This window comes from Pyxicephalus adspersus, chromosome 2 (assembly GCF_032062135.1).
Source record: "Pyxicephalus adspersus chromosome 2, UCB_Pads_2.0, whole genome shotgun sequence".
In the NCBI taxonomy this organism is placed as follows: Eukaryota; Metazoa; Chordata; class Amphibia; order Anura; family Pyxicephalidae; genus Pyxicephalus; species Pyxicephalus adspersus.
Window position 1 is genome coordinate 73,976,782 of NC_092859.1, and position 24,779 is coordinate 74,001,560.

The window sequence follows — 24,779 nt, forward strand, 5'->3', positions numbered from 1 at the left end:
AAGTTGACTCATTGAGCCTATAGGGTCCAATGATGTCATATTACAGTAACCCTCCCTTCCAGATTTGATAGTGTGTGTTTGCGTGTTTTTTTTTTTTTTTTTTTTGCACAATGCAACATTACACATCTTAACCTCACAAACGAATCATATGATTTTGTCTACATATCACCCAAATCTGTCTTTACTCTATCCAAGATCTGAATTCTAAAACATGGCTCTCCAGATCTTTAGATTTGTTAACATGTTTGTTTCATGAATTTGTCAAAACAACCAAATTCAAGGTCTGCTCTAGGTAAAGCACCAAAAAACCTACAGGGTACCTGTCATCTCACAGGGTCAAAGTACCTTGAGGATTTGGTTGCTGGCTGACCCAGAGCCATTACAACTTGCATGGAGTGGAAGTATATGCGGTCACTCCATCTTGTATATCCGTTTTCTATTTACTGCCTGACTGGTGGAGATCCTCACCTCTTTTTTACAGTGTATACTTGGTCAAAAAGTCTAAAAAATTCATATAAAAGTTCAGAACATCTTGATGTTGTTTGGAAGTTGCTAAAGGACCGGGAAACTCAAAGACTTGCTTCATCATGTTGGCGTTATGTTTGACCCTTCCTAATTGGTGTGATATTGGTTTTACAGACCTTTGTCTGTGATTAGGCAAGGAACTTCTAATCTCCTTTTTGTATTTAGATCTTCAAATTCTGCAGACTTGGTTATCTTAACTGAAAATGTTTACTGACGTGAATGCTTGAACTGTGACCCAGGCTTTCAGCTTGCAGAAGGTAACTACTAGGCTGCTAATGTCACATACTACTATGTATTGTTAAGGCAGATATTACCAACGACAGACAGATAATAATGATGTGCAAATAACAAGTGACAGATTCTTCTAATAGACAGAAACTCAAAGACAGATTTCCCCATACCAGGTACCCTAGTGATAGGGAATACCCCAATAAAAGGCAAGTTGTAGTGACACACAGGCAGATATTTATTCATTTATAAGACTGGTTAGATTACTGCACAGTACTATCATATAGGAAGTACTGTGTTTACTTTTTTGACCGGCTATCGATATAAATGTATCTGTAATTGAACAGTCAGAAATAATAGTTGGTCTTCTGTAGTCCATGAATATCTTCAACCCCCAGTATTAGATATAAAAGTTCCACATATACAGAAAGGGTCATAGTGTTGAAGCTGACAGTTAACGTCAGTCTAGAATTTCATATTTTTATGTGACCTAAATATTTAAATACTTGCTATGCTTCATGTTATTATCTTCTTTATGATAAGGTAAAAGTTAGCTTATATTCTCTCAATACTGTTAATGTTTCATACACTTCATACGCTCAGAATTCTATGCTTATAGACAGCAGCACTATTCCTCAATTCTCTGGCCTCTGAATGCCACCCTTCCTAATTCTTGCAGGGTTTAGTCCAGTCACAGTCACTGATGGGGTCATATGCGTTCAAGCTCCTGTACAATGGATATGCATTCAGGCATCCTAGTTCCTGTGCCCCAAAGTAGATACAGATGGCAGTGGGCAGCCCAGTATCATCTAGGAAGTTATGGTCCTGGATGGCAGAAACATTCACTAAAGAAGAATATTACATCAAACGCTGGTTATCTTTTATTGGGCTATTCATTTTTATCTTGATATTTTCAGCTAGAAACACTTTCACACACATTGTGCATGTTTTTTTGTTGTTGTTGTTGATTATTTCTAAAGGGTTTACAACTTGTTACCCTTCCCTTAAAGCAGGGATTCTTGTACTGCAGGTCCTGAAAAAGAACATCCTTTCTCACTTTTGTGAGACTGGCTGACAAAGGCACAGTGCTTTAGATGACCGAGCCCAGCATAAACAACATACAGTTATTTGGTTGGTAGGTACACAAATGCCTGGAAACCCTAAAGTAGATTTGTGGGGTTATTTGAAGCACAATTACCATTTCTATCTATTTCTAGAAGTTAGCAAATCCTTACTTTGCACTCAGGTCCACAGAAGGAGGGATGCAAATTCAAGTGTGGGGTAAAAGGACCTTTGCATCAACCAAAATGACATTCCAAATATATATTGTTCTATATTTACGTATCCTTTTTTAATTTAAAAGGTTTCTATGGTGGTCTATGCTAAACATAGAAGGGAAGCAAAGCAGGCATTTAGTTCTGTTCTTTTGTAAACCATGGACAATGTTATCCTTTTTAAGCCAAACAAGATAAAAACGCTACAAAATAAATTTCACCTTTCAGTATGTGGAAGTTTATGTTTATGCAACAGGTCGTTAGATTTTACATGTAGTTTACACCCTGCTTTTTACAAGTGCAACCAATTTGTGCTGCTGGTTCCAGCTCCAGTTTTTTTCTTTGGTGTCAACTGTCAAGGCAATTTACTAGAAGCTTTTGGTGTTAGTTACTAAACTTCAATGCTATCATATAATCTTTATAGTGGTTTGCTAGTTAAGGTTTTATGCTTTAGGCTTTCATTAAAAATAGTGTTTTAATTTATATTTTTTATTTTAGTTAGGATTGAAATAATACATTTTTAATCTGAGTATATGTGGCGTCTTGTACATGACAGTTATGTACTTTTTTTTTTTTTTATCCCCTCCCCAACAAGTATAGCTTCTCCATCTGCCTTCTAATGTCTCTCTACTGTTGTATTGCAAATAGCTAAACTAGATTTTTGTTTGGGCTTTGTCTGGGAATATAATGATCCACATTTGGGTAATTTGGAGTCCACCAAAGAGCATTCCTATCTGACAAGATAAAACACCTAATTTTTTCAGCTTTATTAAAGTAACAGATAAAGGTCTTGTACTATGCTGCTTGTAATTAAAAGTAATGATGCATTAATGATTACAGATCTACATTATTGTGTGCTTTTTATATAGCTAGCCCATCTGATCCCACAGAAAAGTTACTGTAGCACAAGTTACTGAACAACGTCATGCTGATTGATAGACTATCAAAGATGATCCCGCAAACCTGGAATGAACCTGGTTGAGGATTTGCCAACTAATAGCAAGTGGGTTTTAAAAAAAATCCATTCAAGGTTTGCTGGATCAACCAGGTTCTCCCATGATAGTCCATTTTCACCAGTTTTGGAGAGCTTTGATAAATTGGACCCTATGTAACACGCTACTATGCGATGTGATGTTCTTTTTTTTTTTTTTTTTTTTTTATTAAGAAACATGCAAATATAACATCACCTAAGTATGAAAAGATCCTAAGAGTTCAAGTTGTAAAAAAAACCAATAATTTAGCCATTTTTATATTAGATATTCTTATACAATCTACAAATATTCCTTTACTGATCTATAGCTTTCTATGTCTGGGTTTCTTTACATTTTTTTTTTTACAAATTCCTAAAACACTTGGCAACTGATAGTAGTGTGGACTAACCACATTTAAATACCAAGCAGAGCCATTTTGTACAGAAAATATCTTATTTAAACAATTTCCACAAGAGTAAACTTGATACGTGGTAAACTGCTCAGATGCATATGCCAAGCACACTTTGTCTGTGTGTACATAAGCTGCTTTTTGTTTGGCTCTTCCAAAGGGTTATATTTGTCTTTAGTAATATAATAACCTTTGCCACAAATGATTTGGCAACTAATTAACTCAGTTGCCTAGTTCATCATGGAATTTCCTTACAGTTGCAAAACAAAGGTCCTTTATTTTGATGCCTGAAAATCAGTTTGTTTTGTAAGTGATTTCTTGTCTACAGAAATCAGACCCTCAAGTGTTTATATATTTTACTATAGTTGGCCTTTGAAATTGAGGGCATAGGTAGACCATATATGGTTATTTTGTTTACCAATAAAGGAAATAAACAATATTTTAGTCCAACAAAACCTGAACTAGATAAATTCAGGTTCAAAAGTGTGTTTTTTTTTCTGGGACAATAATAACAAGGCAAATTCAAAAGCAACTTTAAGACCTTGATCTGTCCACATAAAACTAAAAAGTATAAGGGTTTTTTAAGACATTTTACTGACAGATTGTGTAAGCTGCCATTTTTTAACCTGTTTTTAAAAATACAGCTTGTCTAGTTGGGGTACAAATCCTTTGGTGTAATACCCCGTGAATCCCAGCCCAAAATGAGTATTCAGTTTACATGCTTTCATGTTTGTGACTGAAACTGCTAAATTCATAAGATGACCTTTACATCTAGCTGCACTGGCACCCTGCATCATCTCTGTGCCAGGCCTGCTTTAAATCTGTATAGATACAGGTTATTTCAGCTACAAAAAGGGCTTTTGAAAAGCTTCCAAAGGTAATACTTAATACATGATTCACACTAATCAACATAATTTCATTTCAATTTTGGCATTCCCACGAACCAATAGGTGGTTGAATCTAGATTAAAAGGTGTTTGTGATTTTTTTATATATGGCTTCTATGGGTGTACTTTCCATTTCAATTATAAATTTTTATCATATCCAAAAATAATACAAAACCATTTGGTATTTAGCAGGTTCTGTCGTTGTTTCAATTTTAGCTCAGCCTTATGTCCTTATTTATTTAAAAAAAGAAGCAAAAATGGAGAAACCATATGTAGGAAAGCCAATTCCACACATGATTCAATAACTTGTACAAGAACTTTTGAAAGCAATAACGTGAAGTAATCAGTTTCTGAAACATTTTGTCAGTCCTCCACATCATTGTGGAATCATTTAGGGCCTTTTCTTTTTTACAACCTTGCTTCAGTTTATTGAGATTTGTGGGCTTTCATTTATGCACATCTCTGTTTATGTCCCACCACAGTTTTTCTTTGAGTTGAAGTCTGGACTGGGCTATTGCAACACATTCATTCTTTTCTTTCAGCCACGCTTTTGTAGATTTGCTGGTGTGTCTGGTATCATTGTCCTGTTCTATGTTGTAAAAATAATAATTTCAGCCAAGCTTTAGCTGTCCCACATATGGCTTCACATTTGACTCTAGAACAATTTGTTATATCTCTATCACTTAAGTACATTGTTCCTGAAGTCTTGTGTTTTTTTTTCAGAGGCAACTTTGCAAGCCTAAGCTGTGCTGCCATGTTTTTAGAGACTTTCTTCTGACAACCTTCCAAACAGGCTTTACATGCTCAGGCTTGTACTGTCATGAACTTCAACATTTAACGTGCTACCTGAGGTCTGTAGAGTACGAGATGCAGCTCTTGGGCTTTTTTGCAATTCTTCTGAATATTGCACAGTCTGACCTTAAAAAATTTTGCTAGGGCGTCCACTCCTAGGAAAATTGCCCCTGGTCTTTTATGCTTGTGAATAATCTTTCTCACAATGGAATGATAGACTTTTTTTGGCAGTGGCCTTTCCCGGATTGATGGGAAGCAACAATTGCTTCTCCAAGATCTATGCTAATGTTTTCCTCTTTGGCATTGTGTTAACACACACCTGAATGCTCAGGTTAATATATGTGGGCACACTTGCTGATGATCATTTATTCAAGTACATTTGTTTAACAGCACCTGGCTGCTAACATACCCTCTTATTTGTTATGGAAGTAGTAAGAATGTTGACTTAGTCATTGTGTAATAAATAATGGCACAGCATTAAAATGTTATAAATCGAGGTTGAATTTACCTAATATTAGGACCTGCTAAGAAGCAGATAATTTTTTATGCCCCGATATGCAAAACCCTTAAAATGAAAAGGGGTGTGGTTTTGTTTTTCTCATGATTGTACTATCCCTAAATTTGGCCAGTGGATAAAGGAAAATGCCTGTACTTTCATATATTTCAATGCCAAATACGTGGCAGGTAAATCCAGAAAGCAGGAGATTTTAAATTGAATGATACAGAAACACCAAAGTAAAAACTGAAATATTTAACAAAACAGTGTCGCTTATCTCTTTATGTTAAGTACAATGATTGGCATCGAGCATATTCTTAGCAGGGTTAACAGCAGACTGTCAATCATTTTATCTGTGTTTCTTTGAAGATTTGTGAAACATAACTTGGGGATGGTCCCTAAAGACACCTGTTGAGATAAACTCTCTTCAGACTCTACTTTGTTAAACGTTTCCACTAACCTGAAGAATAACCCCCCCCCACCTTTCTGTTCTTTCTGCCACCACCCTAGTCTCTACGTGAATCAGGACTCCTATTTTTAGTTGCATAAAGAAAAGGCTGTGTCAGTGTAATTTTTGTCAGTTATAATTATGTGTTCCTTCACCCTGTACCAGCAACTGGTTGTTTATCCAAAATTTGATTTCATTTATATTTTCGGCTGATGGACAAAGGATGATAGGAATTTATTACAAAACCATAGGCATAGGTAAACAGGAACATATATGCTATTAGAAATGTCTGCATTCCATTGCTTACAATTTTGTCCTCTACCTTTTTGTTTCTCTTTGTTTTAACACTAGAATATGTGCTTCTAGTGTTGCACAAAGCAGAAGCTGTCACCACACACCTTTTATGAGACCTGTACATACATGTTGCCATTCCCAGGATCACCTGACACATGCACGCTTTGAACACCCATGCCTTGAGCACTGTCTTGAAACATAACCTTTTCTTTCACTTTTGAACTGTTCTGCACCTTCTTATCAGACCTGTTTGGTCTGATTCATGTTTTCTTAAACATGTTCTTATTTACTTAGAACACTATTGCATTGATTTTCTTTCAAAGAAAAATCAGAATGAAAAAGTATGCTTGTATCTGGGTTTTAATCAATGAAATATCTACCTAATTGTGTTTTTCTTTCCAGGTAATGTTTATTGATTAGTAATCTGTGTGTTACCTGCTTTTATTTCTACCAAATGGTTGTCTTTGGTTTATATTACTTTCCCTCAATAAATATTGCTTGCTCTATCTATACTATAGACTGCACTATCAGATAATTAGTGGTAGCACAGTGCAACAGGTTGAACTATAAAAGAGTAACCTCATGTAATGATGGCAGCAGTTTGTGCATTAAAGTCTAGATAGATTAAAGTCATGATAGATGAACTCAAACAGTTTATTGAAGTAAAATAGAGGACATAATATCTGTTTCATAACCTATTTTCCCTTAGCCATTGGGAGGATCAGTCAGTTGTCAAAGTGGGAAGAAAAATAAATGCTAAAATAAATACATTTCCCAGCATCCTTCTTTATGGTAGAAGCCATATATTTACAGCAGGAGGCAGGCGGCATAGCTACAGACCTATGGCTCCCATACAGAATTTATACCTGGGCCCTCCTTCCTCTGCATTGATGCTTGTCTTTTAGATCAGTTGGCCCCTATGATCATTTTTACTTTTACAAACTATCTAAAAAAAAAAAACGTAGTTGAGCTGGGAGCAGCTAACAGCAGCAGTTTTCAACTGCAATTCTGAAAAATGTCGTGCCATGAGTGTTCTGATAATAGACTCTGTAAAGCATTGTATAATATATCTGTTCTGTATAAAAGCATTAAATATCAACCTGACTCATTTTACAGTCAGATCTTTATTTATGAATGTGTGTATGTAGAAATAAAATTGACTTTTTTGGTGATTTGTTTTTTAATTTTTGTGTGCTGTGGCCTGAGTTTTAAGTTATATATGGGTGTTGGAGCATATCGGCAATAAGGAATTTCTTTTGTAGTGCAAAAAATAAACCATGCATATATTGCAAATGTGTAGCTTTTTGTCTGGAGATTTCGTAAGCAGGTACAAGCATACAATTACTAGTGTATGCATGTGTGCTTGTGTTTACTGTAAAGATTAATCACGTTATCAAGATTCTCTGATAAATATCTGTTGTGTGTTTGCCATTCATTGCTATGTATAGAGTATATGTATGTGTACACAGTACAATCTAATGCATCAAAGCTGGTTCAGAGACAGCAATATTGTGTTTCTACATTGGCCGATTACTATTAAGTGCACTCGCATGTTAAAATATGTGAAGAAAAACCTGTAAGGAAAAATAAAACCTTACCTTCCCAGTGCTCAAACCAGAAATTGTTTTAAGCCGGGTGGGAAGAAATTTTAGGTGAGTGGCAGCCCCTGTACCCTGTACTGTGACCAAACTCTTTGGTAACCACCCAAAATCAGCCGGGTGGGTGCTGAAAAGTGCCGGGTGGTGTGCCTGGGGAGAACCCTGCTTCCTATATACTGCATTTGGAAAATATTAACAAATAGGTTTCTTTTCTTGCAGAGGTTTTGATGTCATTTGTGTTTTCAAAGATGAGTTTATTTTTAGGTATTTTTGAAACTGACTTTTCTCTCATTCCCCTCAGAAATCGGATCCACGCCCACTTGCAAAGTTCTTTTATATTGATGAGGAGGTAAATGCCATTGTTAACGAACTGCAATGTCTGGATGTGCGGAAGGACCCACAAAACTATTTGGTTCTGCTCAGCCAGCTTCACAACAGCCAGGTTAGTATGTTACTTTATAAGAGATTGTACTGTTTGGTGATAGTGACCACATAGTATGGCAATTTGTATGTGGTTCAGTGTACAGCTTTTCAGAATTGGAAAAAGATAGAAGACAAATAATAAATGTAGCTACCCAGAGACATCAGTGCCTGTACCGCCCTGGCAGATTGATGAACAAATGAGCAGGGACGTCACTTGAATTGTACTTTCCAATAAAGGCAAGCACAGCAGGGTGCTGCTCACTCATCCTGCCCCCCTCCCCTTCCCATAGAACAGAACAGTGGACAAAACCACAGCCACCGGTTTGTCCAGTGCTTGTTCGTTCTCCTGTCACTGGAAAAGTTTACATAATATATATTCCAGCGAACTGTCTGCACAAGGCCTAAAATGTTCCCATACTGAGATACTACAGACCTAATGTTCCTGCTCATTTTTAACAGTTTATCACAGTGTCTGCCCAGTTTTGGGTCTCTTACTATGAAAATCCAAGGATACGTAGCTGCTGGCTTATATTTTTTCTTCACATATTTCTAATTTGGAAATTAAGCTGCTCGGAGAAAGAAGAATGAATTCCAATAAAATGTAGTAAGGACCAAACCCACACATATGTACCTTAAAGAAGGGATTGGGTTTTGGACCTGAAATAAGAAAACGTAGGCTTGTTTTTTTTTTTTTTACCAAAGAAACCTGAAGTTGTCTATTGGTGGGAGATTCTTGGTGTTATTTCCTGTTTCTTTTGGCTCCTCTATAATACAATCGGTCAGTAGAATCCTACCATTACCTACTTACCTAACCTGTTTTTTGGCATTTTATTCTGACTACAGGAGCGCATGCTTACTCTTTTGGAACAAATTTTGGAGCAGTGTGTACCAACAAAGAGAAGGCAGAGAGATTATCACCTCAAGTTCCCTGATGACCTTGTTAATGATACCATGACCGCTCACCTATTGTTTGCAGCAGAGGTAGGTCTAGTTAAACATTCATGTACAAAAAGCTATTTTAATAAATAAAATGCATTAATTTACTAAATTTTTTTATTTAATTGTTTAGCTTATTGTAGGCGGCACATACGTAGAGGTAGAAGAAGCAGATGGTGTGTTACTTCGACCTTTAGCACAGAAGTTGTTACGCAGCTTGGAAGATCTGAGACGGATCCTAAGAGAACAAAGTCTGGAGGATCCCGGCATCTATCCTGAAGCTGCACATGGGGCATTACTAGAGTATGACAACCTGTGTGCTGAGTTTGAGTTCAGGTGTGTATATTTTGAGTGGATATTTCTAAAGCCTGTGTAGGATAAGATTTTAGTTTGAGTCCTTTGATTGGCCAGGTGGACTCTGTGCAAGGTTATCTTATGCTGTATGACCATGTCATTAGCACTCGGTGTATCCGAACCCTACAGTAAAATTGTATATATTGCAGCTTACCAGACCTCAGTGATCCTGCCAATAACACACTTCTGTTCTAGGGTGACAATGCACACTTGGTGTGATGTACAGCGCTGCGTAATATATTGCCTCCATATAAATCCTGTTTAATAATGTATGGAGGATCAACATTGTCATCCTAGGACAGGAAATGTTGGGGCTATAGGACACTTCTTATCCCTCTGCTCCTGTCCAAAGCTTAGGAAGAATGTTGTTCTGTTAAACTAATACAGAACATCTTCCCTCCTAAGAGAAGAAATTGAAACAATAACTATATATACAAGTCAGTTTTGCTGACCTTAAAATATAATTATGAATACTGATTATATAGGAGATTGTTGGCAGAAGCAATTGGTCATCAAAGCCCCATTTCCTATTCTATATTCAAAGGATACACACAGTGTTCAGTTAGGAGATCGTATATTACACACATAAAGCCAGCCTTCACAGGATGAGCCTGTGTAAATGTTTTATCACAAAAACTGATTAGGAGGCAAAGGTTTCCAAACCTCTGTCATAGTGTACTGGTCTCTAACCAATATCAGTGGGTCAGTAAGCAGAGAGACTGGTGCACTGTCCGACAGCTGTGTTGTGTCTTTTCATGTATGGTCACAACCTTGTTGTCCATAGCCTGTGAGCTTATATCTAAAATCGGAGAACATATAAGCTAGGTTACAATAAAGATGGGAAGGGAATGACTGTGTCTTCATGCTGATTAGTGTCTTTGTGTGGGAAATAAAAGTAGGAAATGGAAGAACATACAAAAAACTTAGTGCTCATGACTTGATGAGTAGAAGAACATTTGTTCTTGTCACCTGTCTGCATTTGCTTGTTCTAGTTTTCCTTCTGAAATCTGATAGTGTGGCTTGTAGTGTGACATTGTCACATAACAATCTAGGGCCTCTTCTCATATTTTTATAGTCCCATTTAAGAAGCTCATGAGCAGCTCATACAGGTTGAACAGGAAATTACCCAATTTAAAAGCTACCTCCAACTAAAACATGAAGAGTGGAGAAGGGTTAGACTTTTGAAGGACTTGCTATTATAACCCCATTTTGGTGTATTCTTCCCTTTTTTCCTCCTAGAAAAAGAAATTTAGGGAATATTTGTCACATGGACAGCAAGACAGAGCAATAAAGACTTAGGCTGTAACCCCTCTGTTTTTTACTAAAGTTTTTTTGTTGTATTGTCTGTTAACCAGACAATTTTAACAGGAATTAAAAGGAAATCTCTGCACTAAGAACACAGACTAACCAACACAAACCAAATTAAAAACCTAATGAAAAAAATGTTTAAAAAAAAGGAGAAAGGAGGCATTTTTTTTATAGGGAAAAACAAATCCATGGCATGGTGTTTAGGTTTTTCATATTGTTATATCACAAGTTTCAGATGCTAAGAATATATTATTTCTGCAGGTATATGTCCTTGGTGGTCAGTGTAAAGACTCCAGAGGAGATCTATGAGCAGCAAGAGATTGCAGTACTTTTCTGTGAAACTGTTTCCAGGTCAGTACTTACTTTATGCACAATGGTTTGACAGTTAAGACTTTTTATTCACCAATTACGATGTCATGTATTCCAGCAATATATGATCTGTATTGTAGATTGCTCACTCCCAGATTTAATTCAATCATTGATGTAATTTATTTTTTTTAGCTGGCAGTGTTTAAATGTAGTCAGTGCTGAAATGTAGCTGGGTGTGTGCAGAAAAAACTTTCACCTTTTGAATCATACCTATTTAGTTTGATCACTTCCTGAAGCTATATGTGGTTTCAGTGTTAATATAATCAAAATCAGTTTAGTTTCCTTGCCTTTTTGATTGCCATTTTAAGGAAGTAAAGGGATTTTGAAATGGATTGTACAGTGGTAACTTAGTAGAGAGTCATTCTATGAACATTCGTTTCTTCATGTGGAGGATAAAGATCTTGTGTTTTTGTGTGTGTTTTTTTTAATATATATACAGGGCTTTGCAGCAAGGCTATTTAACCCAGGAAATGATTGACGACTGTGAGCCAGAACTGATGATTTCCATCCCACGCCTAGCAATTATTAGGTGAGATAAAACAGCAGTCAGTGCACGCTTGTGATCTAAAGCTCAGCTGAATGTTGGAGGTGGGAAATTCATACAAAGCTATTAACGATTTGCCAGAGCAAGCGTATGACGTCTATAGCACGTAATCATTCTTATGATATTGCTGAATGCCAATGCCACCTGCCCATCCTAATGTGGTAATACTTATTGCAAAGCCTTTTTTTCTATTGCAGATTCATGCCTGTATTTGTCCTCTGGCTTGTTGTTATGTTACAGTAAACGATGCATGCATTTGTGATTTGCTTGTTTCTGTTTTGTAGTGGGCTGCTGATTTTTCCAGACGGACCTTTAAACTTGCAGAAAAGAGCTGAGGAGATGTGTGAACTTTTCAGCCCCTTTTATGGATTGCTGAAAAAAATCAGGTGAATAAAATATTAGAGCAATGTATGCACATTAATACATATACTTAATTTAACTATATTCAATGCATAGAAATACATCTTCTGTTTATTTTAATCATATACATTCATAAACTCACACTGTACTGTTCCTATTTACATGCAAGTGCACAATCTTTTATCACATAGGAATTTTCTGGATGATGGTATATTTTTTTCAAGGATAGCGTGTATTAAAAATATCAGCACAACAAAATGGTGGCTCCTAGAATTAGATGGAGAAATAGTACCCAGTGTCAGATTTTATTTTCTGTTCTATTTTTTTTTCTACTAGAGAACTTCTCTGCATACTTACAGAGAAAGAGCTACATTCACTTGAGCGTGCTTTGTGTTCTGCTTCATCGGAGGACCCTTCTGTGCACCTGTCATCATGTCTGCCACCTCCTATGGACTCCAATTCCTTGCACCTTAACAGGCAGACAAGACATCCAGAAGCAGCCATCCCTACTGTACAAAGCACTACCAATAGGGGATTCCTTCAAGTGACTTCTGAAACATGTAACATGACAACATGTAATCCAGAAATCAGTTCTCAGAGCATGGTAGTAAATTCAGAAGCCAGCAGTACAAGCCAAGAAAATAAACTTCATAATGCACCAAATCCATTGGAGATACTCCGCAATATGCATATGAGATACAGTATAAGGTAAATCGGGGGAATGAGAAGGAATGACAAATTTGCTTTGTGTGCATTTCCGTGTTTAGTAATTGTTATTGGGGTAAAGTAATGTAATAAAAATTAAAAAAAAAAAGGTGAAGCACCTTCCCTTTCTGTCTTAATCGCCACAGTGTTCAAGACTGAATGGGAGCGCAGTGTGTCATACATCCCAGAAGGTTCTTGGCTGCTCCCTCTGCGCATTCCTGATCTTAAGGGGCATTTTCACCATTTTTTTTGGGGCTTCTGTACTGCAACTTATATTATACATCATGGTCTCTAGTACTATTTAATTAATCCCCTTAAATCAACTACATATAATAATGTATGAATTCCCATCTGGAACAGTGTTCCTTAACCTTTATAACATGTAGGAATCCATGTCATCCTTACAGATAGCCAAAAGATCATTGGTGTCAGTAAAACTGACCTGAGAGGCACACATTGCTCATTGTTTAAGGAACCCCCTAACAGCAATTTTATTATTTTGTTGTTGGAACCACTGTTGCATTTTTTTATTGATGTTTTGTGTACCTATTGATGAAACCAATTTTCTTTAACTGTACCGATCATCAATGTTATAGAAATGAAAGGTGAGGCATATCCCAAATTTTTAGTTCCACTAAAAGGAGTTTTGGCTTTGGATCCACTTTATGCTAGGACATTTATTGGGGATCATCCTAAATGTATGTTGGTAAATTAATTCATTATTTTTTTTTTTATTTTTTTTTTTAGAAAAACTGGATTCAAGGATGTGCGTTCCCGTTATCGCAGTGACAGTGACATGCTTCACCGCCTTTTTGTATGCATTGCAGGTAAGTCAGGGGACCTCCTTTTATTCGAATAAGTGTTGCCCCAGAGTAACCAACCAGCTTCAAGCTGTTGTTTCTGAAAGCAACACCTGGTTCCCATAAATTAAACATGGCCAAATACATGCAGCTCTGAGAATTTGGTTAATTTTGAACGCTGTACTCTACAGGTGTTGCTGACCAGCTACAGACCAACTTTGCAAGTGACTTGCGTGTCATTCTGAAAACAGTGTTTGAAGCTGTGAGTTCCAGGCAACAGCAGGACACAGAAAGTAAGTTGTTATGAACCCCTGTAAACTATAATGCCGATATACTACTGCTAGTTAGTAAAACGGCTCCCAAAAGATGTCGGGTGTATGTATTTATTACCTAAAGGGGGATATAGTGGTAACTTTATTTACATAATCAAATATGTTTTTAAAGACTCCTATATATCATTTTAAACAGAAGTGAAATTAGGAGGGCAATGTTAAATATTTGAATATCCCAATAATGAGCTATTCTGCTGAAACACCTAAGTTAGGACACTCTTAGACATAAGGTGACATTTCTGAAACTGATTATTTAGGACCTATTCAAGTGATGGGTTTTAGCCTTTGGGTTGCCAGCATGGAGGTAACACGTTTTTGGTGCACTCATTAGACTGTGTGCTTTGAGTGTAGTTGCAGTCATCTTACAATTTCTGTGTCAGATTTATATTCAGTGTCTCCACATAAAACCGTGGATATCATTGCTGCTACTGCTAACATGCCAACCTATGTGTTTTATAAAACCATATGATGTGTATTTATTTTTAACAATGCTTGTAAATTTAGCTTGCACAAAAACTGGAAAGTCCTTGGCACAGTTGAAAAAGTGCCTCTTGAGAGGAAGGGAAGCATCAAAATGACCTAGATTCCATGTGCGCTTTTTCTTAGGAACAGCTGAAGATGCATCACGTTTGCCAGACTGTTCAGTTTGTCAAAACCTGGAGCAGCAGGCCAGCAGGGCTCCTTTGGGTATGTCTGATCCAACAAAGTGGTTGATTGATGATAATTAAGTTATGTTCATTGAAAAAAGTAATGTGCACATACAAATTACTCTTTTTGTTTCAAGTCATTGTTGTATAGGCATAAATGGGCAAAAGGAAAGGAGATCCTGCCCCTTATTAAAACTGCTTTGCCCCAGTCCTCACATACCGACAAACTCCAGAAACCAGAGAGTGTCCCTCAGGCTACATTCTGTTTGCTTTTTTTGTCTCCAATACCAAATACTAACTTTATGCCTTTTATTTCATTTTCTTTTAGTAACTCCAGAATGGGTTCCTGACAGCGCCAGTACTCAATGCATGAGCTGCTGTGCACAGTTTACACTTTTACGTAGACGGCATCACTGCCGAAGCTGTGGAAAGGTAAAAAAGCATATATATATGCCTGCATGTGATGAGACTACAGGGTTTAAAAACAACTGAAAATATTTGAAGGGGCTGGGACAGTAAATATGAAGAGGAAAACCTAGATAATGCAGAATGTCCTCCAGCCAGAAAATAAGTCATCTCTGACTTGCTACATTTCTAAGCACACTGTATTTGCACGTAATTGTAATTGCATACTGTGAAAATCTGCTGCTCTGTAAATACAGTCACCAGGAACAAAAGTGAGACAAAGTCTACATTTTTGAGTTGTCTCCTTAAAAGGAGACTGTGCGAATCTTAAAATGATAACACTTGTTCTAGAGGCACCAGTATAGGAGGTGGGGGAGTACAAACTTGAATAGGAGGTTTATGCTTTCTATATCTGGATAAAAATTGGGAGTTTACATACAAATATGTTGGTTGCCCTTACTAACCTCTTAGCTTAAATGCAAGTTGCTTGACTTTGGCTTTAGTGTTTTTGATTCCCATACCCAGGGTCAGAACAAGTATGCAGCCAATGAAGTTAAGATACCTTACCTACATACATTGGCTGTATTAAAGCTCTCCAAGGCTGGAGAAGATACAATTTCATCAGTTAACTTGGGTGATCCACCAAACCTGGAATGGATCTAGTCCAGGATTGAAAACATTTGCTAAGAAATAGAAAATTTCAGCCTTGGAGAGCATTAATAAATCGTGCTCATTGTCTCTGGCCCTATAAATATAATAGGTCCCGTTTTATTTTTATATCCTGCTTACTCTACAATACTAAAGAAGTTCCATGTTGTACTACTGTCTCAAGGTTAAAATGTATGGATATGTTTGAATGTTATTTATAACATATTTTACACACCATGTTTCTTTTTTATCCCCTCTTTGTAGATATTTTGTTCCCGCTGCTCAGGTTATTCATCCTCTCTGCCTCATATTCACAATTCTCAGCCTGTTCGAGTTTGCTCTCATTGCTATCATGTGCACTGCAGTCCCCAGGATAGGATCACAGAAGGCACAGCTCAGCACCTTTACTGATGCTGGTCGAGAGGCCGCAAGAAAGTGGTTTTCAAAGCACATTTCAATGACAACCTCCTCTTGTTACATGGTGCTTCCTTCTGAGAGGCCCGTGTAATTTAGGACTAAACGGCAAACAAACTGGATTGTTTTGTTTTACATCCTACTTATGTAGGAGAATGTTGGTCCAAATCCAGGGATCAATTTTAACAGCCCACAGCTTTGATGTTTGGTTTTAAAGTGGGGTGAAACATCTATTTATTTTAACTTTTTTTTTATGGTGAAAACTTCTAATAATGTGTTAAATGAAATAACAACCAAAATATTTTTTTATCTGTAATGTTTTAAAAAATTGTTGTTGGGTTTTACTTTTTTTTTGTTTTAATATATATATCTTTCTTTAAATTTTTGAGGATTTTACAAACAAAGATAAGTAGACTTTATGATACACACCACAGACAAAAAAACATTTTTGTCTGTGCTCCTCTTGAGTATGATGTTTCTTTTTTTCCTAGAGAAAAAGGTCACAGGTGTACAGCATGTAAGGAAATAAACTTCACTGGGGACACAGACATTTGTCACATTTTATTGCAGTTTCCCTTCTGTCAGAAGAGAAAAAAAGGGCTAACAGGAACCTGTGATTGGTTGCTATAGGTAACATGAAGTCCTTTCTCCAATTTATGAAGTCTAAATAGTTGAACAATTATGTATGCATTGCATATTCGGACTATCCACGTCATATTTTTTTTATTGCTATATCTGTTCTTTGTTTTTATATCTGGAGAAATATTTAGGATGCAACTAAAGATAAATTTATCCTATACTAGTACTGTATCTGGCAGCTCATTCATAGGTTTACATTACATCTACCATAGCCTTGAGCAGATATGTACATAACATTGATTTTACTGAGGAGAGTAAAGTTTTTGTAAAAATGTATACCTTGAAATTAGGACATTAAAAGCCAGAATATTTGTTCAGCCTAATTACCATAGCTAGTTGATTTTAGACCTACACTACACTGAGGATTTTTAGTCACTCATTAGCTTGAGATAAGCCTTTTGTTGATGCTTCCCATATTTATAAATGGTTGATTTTATTATGCTGCAAATGGGAACGTTTTTTTTTTAAAACTCTTTGCTGTCTCTGCAGTCATTTTGTATGGCCTAACCACTTCTGATACCATGACCAGGATCAATTATTAAATAGAAGCACATGTTCAGAACATATTTTAAATGAGTGGAAGGGTCAGATAATTCTTCTTTTCTTCTCAAAAATGAGTCCTTTTTTTAGTTTATTTTTCTTTCATTACAGATTTATTTTTTAAAGGCTATTACTGGTTGTGTTTTGAAATAGACCTTTTATCTCTCAGGGGTTATGGTATGCAGAACCTGTCTTAACCATGCACAAGATGCCCTTTAACAATTTTATAGATCAATAAAATGGTATTTTTTTTAAGGCTATGTGTCCATGTCATTATTTAACAAGTGTAAGGGCATTTGTTTTTTGTGTATATATATGTGTATATATATATTCATTTTATTTTTTTTTTATTAGTTTTCATAGGAGTTCATGTCTTCAATAGGAGTTCATGAGATCAACTGCAAACCTTCTCATAATATTTACAAATAGCTTGAGGTGATAAATTATGCCTTTAGGAACCTGTGTCCACTAACTATATTGTGGGGGGCTAGCTTCAATGGCAGGCTGGCACCTGGCAATGAGGTAACTCTAGGCAACAGTGTCTCTTTAGGACTCCTGGCTAACATAAATCATTTATCTAGGCTGCTTAAAAAAACAGCAATTTTTCTCTGTTCTCAGCATCAGAGAGACTGGCTTACACAGATACACCGCCACTGCTGGTTAGCACCAGGTGTGCCTTATAGACTTGTGGCCTTGGAAAATGTGGGACCCGAAATCAAAAATCTGCCTGTTCCTGGGACAGGACCACTCCTGAATAGTCTCCACTTTTGACAGCTGGAGCTTGACAAGCTCTCTCCCACGGACACACCCCAGGAGTGCCTTCTCCAACCCTATAGCACACTTTTTTGGCTGGGCTGTTAGACCAGCCCTCCAGATTGAATCCAGCACCACCTGCACTCAGTGTAGATGATTTTTACCAGTGTGGACTAAAAATGACTATTTCCAGGTAGGCCAGGGCCAATGTTTTCGGTGTGGCTTAAGTATGCAGTTTATCATGTGCTGGGGCTCCATGCAATCCAAATAGAACCCCAGGACAGAAAGTGTAACCAACCAGCAGAGAAAGCTAGAGATTCCCTGCAAACAAAATTCTGCTGGTTTCACATCAGTAATAAAACCTGAAATACCGAGGTCCACATACCGTCCACCCAGGACTTTTCCCAATAACACAGGTTCGTTCTCTCTATCTATCTATCTATCTATCTATATATATTACTTTTTTCATGTGATCAGAAATCGCTCAGAACCGTCAATGTGTCCATGTAGGGCGGGTGGATGTACATCCACCAATGATAAGCATTGCTTTTGTATGTAGACTATGTGAAGGGAAGATGTATTCCGATTTTATATCTCAGTAGAAGACAGCAGGTGAGGTGGCCTAATCTAGCAGAAAATGGCAGTATTTGAACCTTATCGATCGATATCGATGTGCAAGCTACAAAATTCTCCAATACAGGCAGGGTATATAGGTAAAAAAAAAGGTTTTCACGTGGAAAAATTTAAATGTCATGGTATTATAATATCGTATCCATTATAAGACCCACATTAGGTATTTTCCACCTAGCTAACATATTTATCCGCATAATAGGCTAACTTAAGGCCATTGCTTAAAACCACATGGTGACATGGTGCAAAGAAATGAAATCACGCACCCAACATATCTGCCTTTAATTTTTTCATTCTGTCTCTTTTCTTCTACTAGATACCTACTGCCAGCTTAAACCAAGAAGGTTTGTAATCAACATACTGCAGTAAACAGTTGGTGGAACCAAGCTGCCTGCAAAACAAAAAAAATGTTACAATTACATTGATCTTGGCTTTATTCCAAAACTTTTGCCACCTGAAAATCATCTCATCAAACAACTGAATGCCAAACAACTGCTCCTCCACTGATCTCTACTAAATTACCCAACCCTACATTACCACTATGTATTATAGACATGCAGGAACCTGCAGAGGGAAGCACAGAGCACAACAAAAAGATAAAGGCAAGCAACGCACCAGGAAGTGTGGACTGCTGAAATGTCCCTTGTTGGCCCTACCTCTTGAAGATAATAGTCTGCACTTGAGTAACTTTAAAGCAAGAAGAAATAAATGGGCTGCCATTGGCTTTATGGGTTGCCAAGAGACATTATAAGATTATCTACACCTAGGGAGATGTGTCCATAGTAGAGAGAAAGCAACTTAACTGCTGCATTCAGTTTTTTTTTTTGATTGGTTTCTTGAAGATGACAACAGTTAATAAATTACCCAATAGTTCAATGTACCAGACTGGACAGCCTTGTTTATAGGAGAAGGTCTAAAACAGAGTTAGGCAAACTCAAGCGTTTAGGCCAGATACAGCTTAAGCAGTATTCCAGTCCCGCCTAACACCTTCCTAGTTATTTATTGTTGAAACCGGCCTAATTAAATTGTCGTGTTATCGCAAGTTCCCGCGATATAATCGAGTTCCCGCACAGTAACCCCAATTACTATGCCTAAAGAGCAGCAGCAACATGCAGCTACCAGTCTCCGGAAGGTTGACTTTGAATGTCATTTTCCAACCCCGAAAGGGCTGACGAATTATTCTTCGTCCAACATGGCAACAAAGCCCTGTGTTTAGTGTGCAACTAGCGCTGCATCTTCTTGCGAGTTCTTGGCTCTAACTTTTCTGTGGCAAAGAATAGTGACTTTTTCAATTTGTTGTATGTGGCACAAAACTGTGGACAAGATTTCTACCCATCACAGGCTCTATGTGGACACTAAGTTTTCAATATGTGTATGACCTGATTAGTTTTCTATAATCTGGTGAATATTTTATGTATGTACACAGGTCTTGTGTAATTAAAGACAAAGGGTATACCTGACTAGGTAAACATATCAGAATATTTAGGCAGGTCTTAGCTCCACAGTTGTAGGTAAATGTAAATATAATTTACAGAAATTATACAGTGGAATAGACGTGTTTCCCCAGCTTTAAGCATATGTGTGGCAGATGCAGTACTGGGCCCAGTTCATACCAATTCATATATGAAAGTGCTGTGCTGTTCACTGATGTGAGGTGCACTGGCATGCAGGAGGCGGCCCAATTCCTTTATTGGTAGAAGTGAATGAATGCATTTTGTGTACTGCCATGGCCCTCTATTGGTCAATGCCATGATTGTCCCCTACTGCTCCAGGCCACATCAATCAGGTAAAGTTTGGAGAATGGGACCAGAGAATCTCTTTATTTCCTGACATCTTGTGGTCTGCTCCCCACAGGGTCAAAAGAAACCCGCTGGGGAGGATGCACTGGCCAGAGCCGCGGACCATGACTTTCCTATGGAATTGCAGGTTCAGGGCGGTGGGCGTGTTGTCTCTCTGAACACAAGCCACCCATTGGTCTGAGCCTGCGATGGGAGAGTGGGCGGGTTCTGATATCATGACGTCACTCTGGGGGAAGTTTCTTCCCCTTTGAGTGACACATAAGCAGGGGTGTATTGGGGCGGGCACATTTACATAACAATGATGCGCTCGCCGTAAATAGTATCGTGTCCCCTCTTCTTTTTTTTACGACTACACCCCTGGTTGGGAGGGGGCATTTTATTACTTTATGGTGTGAATTGGGTCTATTTTTTTCCAAGAGATATTGACAATGGTTATTTATTGGAATATTTCCTTCACGTATATCTAAACACAAGAAGGTGACAGTTAGCCTTCACACGACCTGTCTGATTAAGTCTTTAGTAAACATTGGAACAAATAGGTTTTTAATTACCTGCTGTAAGATTATCGTTTTTTTCCCCAGATGCTACATAATACTTCAAATGGTGATTTGCTATCCCAACTGCCTCCATGGACTTTTATTGAAGATGCTTTTGCAAGTGTTATAAACATTTTTAAGCTTTCTTTCAGCAGTTTCAGGCATTCTAAATGTGGGCAAAAAAAAAAAAAAAGAACAGGAAGTCAAACGTGTGATTTTAACCATTGTCAGATGGATTGGATTATATGCATATAGATAATATACATCCCACATCCGGCTTATAGTTTTAGGCCTGTTTGTTTTGAAATGCAGCAAATTGTCCAGTTGACTTTTTAAAAATATTTGTTGCTGAAAGTCTTGGGCCACTTTACACCTGCAGTTGACCGCAGTGTTTATCCCAACCACTCCTATTCAAGAGAAAGGGAGCGCTCAGGAGGCATTTTGTGCGGTTCCAGTATAATTCCTTGAAGTGACGTCACTTCTGGCCCTGTGGTTGCCTTTCATTGCCATTACAGACACAAAGCATGCAAACATAAAGGTGTGCGGTGCAGGATGCCGCTCCCGGGTGTATAGCAGCAGATTGTTATGTGTATGGGAGCAGCTAAATGTGTTTTCTTCCACAAGTGTATAAGGGGCAACAAGTGAAAACAGCGCCTTGTACCACACTGGGCTGGTGTTAGATGGTAGATACCCTGACAAGCACCTGTCTGGGGTAAGTGAGACCCCATGTTAGGCAGTCACCTCTGCAGCCTCTCCAGAGTTCTGTCTATGCTTTAGTAATGAAAACATAGCTGGACACTCATACTAAGTAACAATTCTATGAATAATGGGGAAGAGGGCCACTGCCACCAGCCCTTGCATGAGTATATCTGGCCCTTGAGGGCTGTGCGTACAGTACAAGCTGCTCGGTGTCACTATTGTCCCTGAAATGGAGGTTTTGAAATTTGAAATAATTCTACATTCCCGCCTGGTTCTGTTGCCATCTGGAATGACGTATGTCAATCTGGACACACCCTCGTATTTTTATTAGCGAATCACAAGCTGCTCCTGGAGTCTCCTCCCGTTTCAGGAAGCTCCATGGAAACAGAGGCCTCGGCTACGGTGCACCGATAGAGACCGTGGACAGACTGGACTGGAGCCAGGCGGGCCGGGGATGAGAACGGCGGGCTGTGAGGCGTCACACACGGCGGGACGGCAGCTCGGACAGTACCGAAGTGAGGGGTGTAAACAGTGGGCGTGTCCTGGGCGGGGCCGTGCGTCTGCTGGGTGTCAGTTACATGTATTGTGTAGGGAAATAATAGTTCCTCCGCGGGCTGACACACAGCGGCCAGCCCTACCGCCTTACCCAGTGACAGCTCTCTTCCCCCCGGAGAGGACGCTGACATTCCGGGGCCTATTACCATGGAGCAGCTGCCCAGCAACCTCCAGGTCCTGCTCCAGGCGGCCGAGTACGTGGAGAGAAGAGAAAGAGGTAACAGCAGGGTTCCTTACCCATATATTGGGTCAGTCAATGGGCGCCCAGTGTCAGCGTGTATTTGGCCTTCACGACCAATCAGATCCTTCTTTTCATGGCATGTAATCATGAAAGCAAGAATTCGATTGGTGGTAATGGACAGCACAGGCCTTACAGCTTGATATGCACCGAGGTGGCATTGGCCGTGTATATAAGCACCAGGGCAGCTGCAGAGCCATCAGGAATGCTTGGAAAGCTCTAGAAGTTCTGGCTATTGCAAGTTATAAGTTTCCTGAATCTGATCAGCAATTCTTTCATTTCCTCATAGAGAAGGAAACAATCCCCCCCCCCAGCCCTGTACCCTGCCCTCACCATTCCCTATGGCAGATCTGTGTGCCCCTGCTGCTTTTTATTTTTAGTGAATCAATATAGTCCCACCTTGTGTGAAAATGGCATCATCACTTCTGATGTTGTTTTATTTATTTCACAGCCTGATCATTGTTTAGCAGGTAAGGCCCACCTTCATGTGATTTAATTTCCCCTCCATGTTTACATAACAGGAGGTTCCCCTTCTCCGCTCCATAACATATCCTTGTTTATGTGTTTGGATCCATCCCGTCACTCCTCCCTCTGACTTCTGGGACTCCCTCCTTCCTGACATTTCTTTGTGTGCTCCATCACCCTCCCACTCACTACATTCTCTTCTTCTGGGGCTGCAACTGGTCCTCTGCCTTCTTCCTACACATTGCTAAATCCCCATGTTTGGGGAGTAAAGCCAATTATTTTCAGGAAAACCCCCTTCATTGTATCTTTACTTATCTGCACCACAAATCTTTAGGTTTAGTGCAATGGGCTGGGAAGTGAGCTGAGAACAATCCTGCACGGTATTGGATGAGAACTTTAAAAAAACTTTAAATTTTGCCACATTGTTTAATGTATGCCTATGGTTCCCAATTATCTGTAAGAATGTATTATTCACCCTGCTTGCTCTATTCCCTCTCCTCCCCAGTCTGATAACTCACTGTCTGCTCCTTCACTCTCTTGCTTTCTCTGTCTGTACTCCTACAGACTATTTTTCTCTACTGCTACTTTCTGGTGACATCTCACCCAACCCTGGTGCCCCCCACAGCCTCTCTCTTCCCTCTTCTGCAAGATACTCCCTTCTCTTAACCTCATCCCCATTCACCCTACCCAGTCCTTACCCCCTCTCTCTGGCAGTCTATGGATTGGCAGATCTGTTGGCAACAAATTAACCTCCATACACAACCTTCTCCTTTCTAAATCCCTGAACTTCCTTGTTCTCACTGAAACTTGGCTTTCCTTTTCAGACTCTGCCTCTGCTGTTACTCTCTCCTATGGAGGCCTGCACTTTACACATACCCCCAGACCTGGCAAAAAAAAGTAGGGGGTGGTGTGGGTCTCATTCTCTCACAGTCCTTCCTACCCCACCCTTTCTCATTTTCACCTCATTTGATGTCCACTCTGTCCGTCTCTTTAGCCCCTTACCCCTCATTCTTTCTGTTGTCTACCGCCCCCCTGGCCGAGTATCACAATTTTTGGATAACTTTGCATCCTGGCTCCCACACATTCTTTCCCATGACCTGCCCACCCTCATCCTTGGTGACTTTATTGTTGCAATGGATGAGCCCAACCTTCCCTCCTCAGCCAAACTGCTCTCCATTACCTCCTCATTTGGACTCACACAGCACATCATTGGCTGGACACACTTAGGACCTGGTATTTGCTAAACTATGCAACCTCGCCCTCCTTGACAACTCACCATTTTGCCTTTCTGATCACAACCTTATCACTTTCAACCTATCGAACTCTTGCCCTCCCTTGCCACATCCCAGACTTGGTCAATGGCAGAGAGATATCAATAACCTTGACCACAACCTTTTCTCAAACTGCCTTGTGTCCCTAACCCCCTCCCTCTTCAAAATCACCTCCCCAGATGAAGCTGCCACCATGTTAAACCACTCTCTTTCCTTGGCTTTGGATAATGTTGCCCCTGCCACCTTCCGCTCCCCTGACCCTGGCGCAACAATCACACCAAACAGCTACAAAAGACTGTTTGTGCAGCTGAGCGCAAGTGGAGGAAATCTGGCCTCAGCGTTGACTTCATGGACTTCAAAGCTTTAACACAGAGCTCACCAAGCAAAATTATTTCTCCATTGTCATTTCCTCCCAAGCTTCCAACCCACACAGCCTCTTCTCTACAATCGACTCCCTCCTAAACCCCACACCTGCTCCCCCCACAACA

General features: G+C 38.9%; 2 protein-coding genes across 3 annotated transcripts in view; both read left to right on the forward strand.

Moving 5' to 3' along the window:
- Positions 1-17,600, forward strand: part of LOC140323718 (lateral signaling target protein 2 homolog) — a 22,597-nt gene extending 4,997 nt beyond the window's left edge. Inside the window, exons 2-14 of one of the 2 annotated variants that reach the window (XM_072401025.1) lie at positions 691-782; positions 8,223-8,363; positions 9,188-9,325; positions 9,414-9,616; positions 11,204-11,293; positions 11,751-11,840; positions 12,140-12,241; positions 12,552-12,923; positions 13,668-13,747; positions 13,912-14,013; positions 14,659-14,739; positions 15,028-15,131; positions 16,017-17,600. In XM_072401025.1, coding sequence (XP_072257126.1) covers positions 9,194-9,325; positions 9,414-9,616; positions 11,204-11,293; positions 11,751-11,840; positions 12,140-12,241; positions 12,552-12,923; positions 13,668-13,747; positions 13,912-14,013; positions 14,659-14,739; positions 15,028-15,131; positions 16,017-16,163 — 1,503 coding nt within the window. In that variant the 5' untranslated portion in view covers positions 691-782; positions 8,223-8,363; positions 9,188-9,193 and the 3' untranslated portion in view covers positions 16,164-17,600. The remainder of the gene's footprint in view (positions 1-690; positions 783-8,222; positions 8,364-9,187; positions 9,326-9,413; positions 9,617-11,203; positions 11,294-11,750; positions 11,841-12,139; positions 12,242-12,551; positions 12,924-13,667; positions 13,748-13,911; positions 14,014-14,658; positions 14,740-15,027; positions 15,132-16,016) is intronic. The other variant, XM_072401024.1, reaches the window with a different exon arrangement.
- A 4,526-nt stretch (positions 17,601-22,126) lies between these two features.
- Positions 22,127-24,779, forward strand: part of MXD3 (MAX dimerization protein 3) — a 12,040-nt gene continuing 9,387 nt past the window's right edge. Inside the window, exon 1 of the mRNA XM_072401029.1 lies at positions 22,127-22,534. Within this exon, the coding sequence (XP_072257130.1) occupies positions 22,465-22,534 (70 nt within the window). The 5' untranslated portion in view covers positions 22,127-22,464. The remainder of the gene's footprint in view (positions 22,535-24,779) is intronic.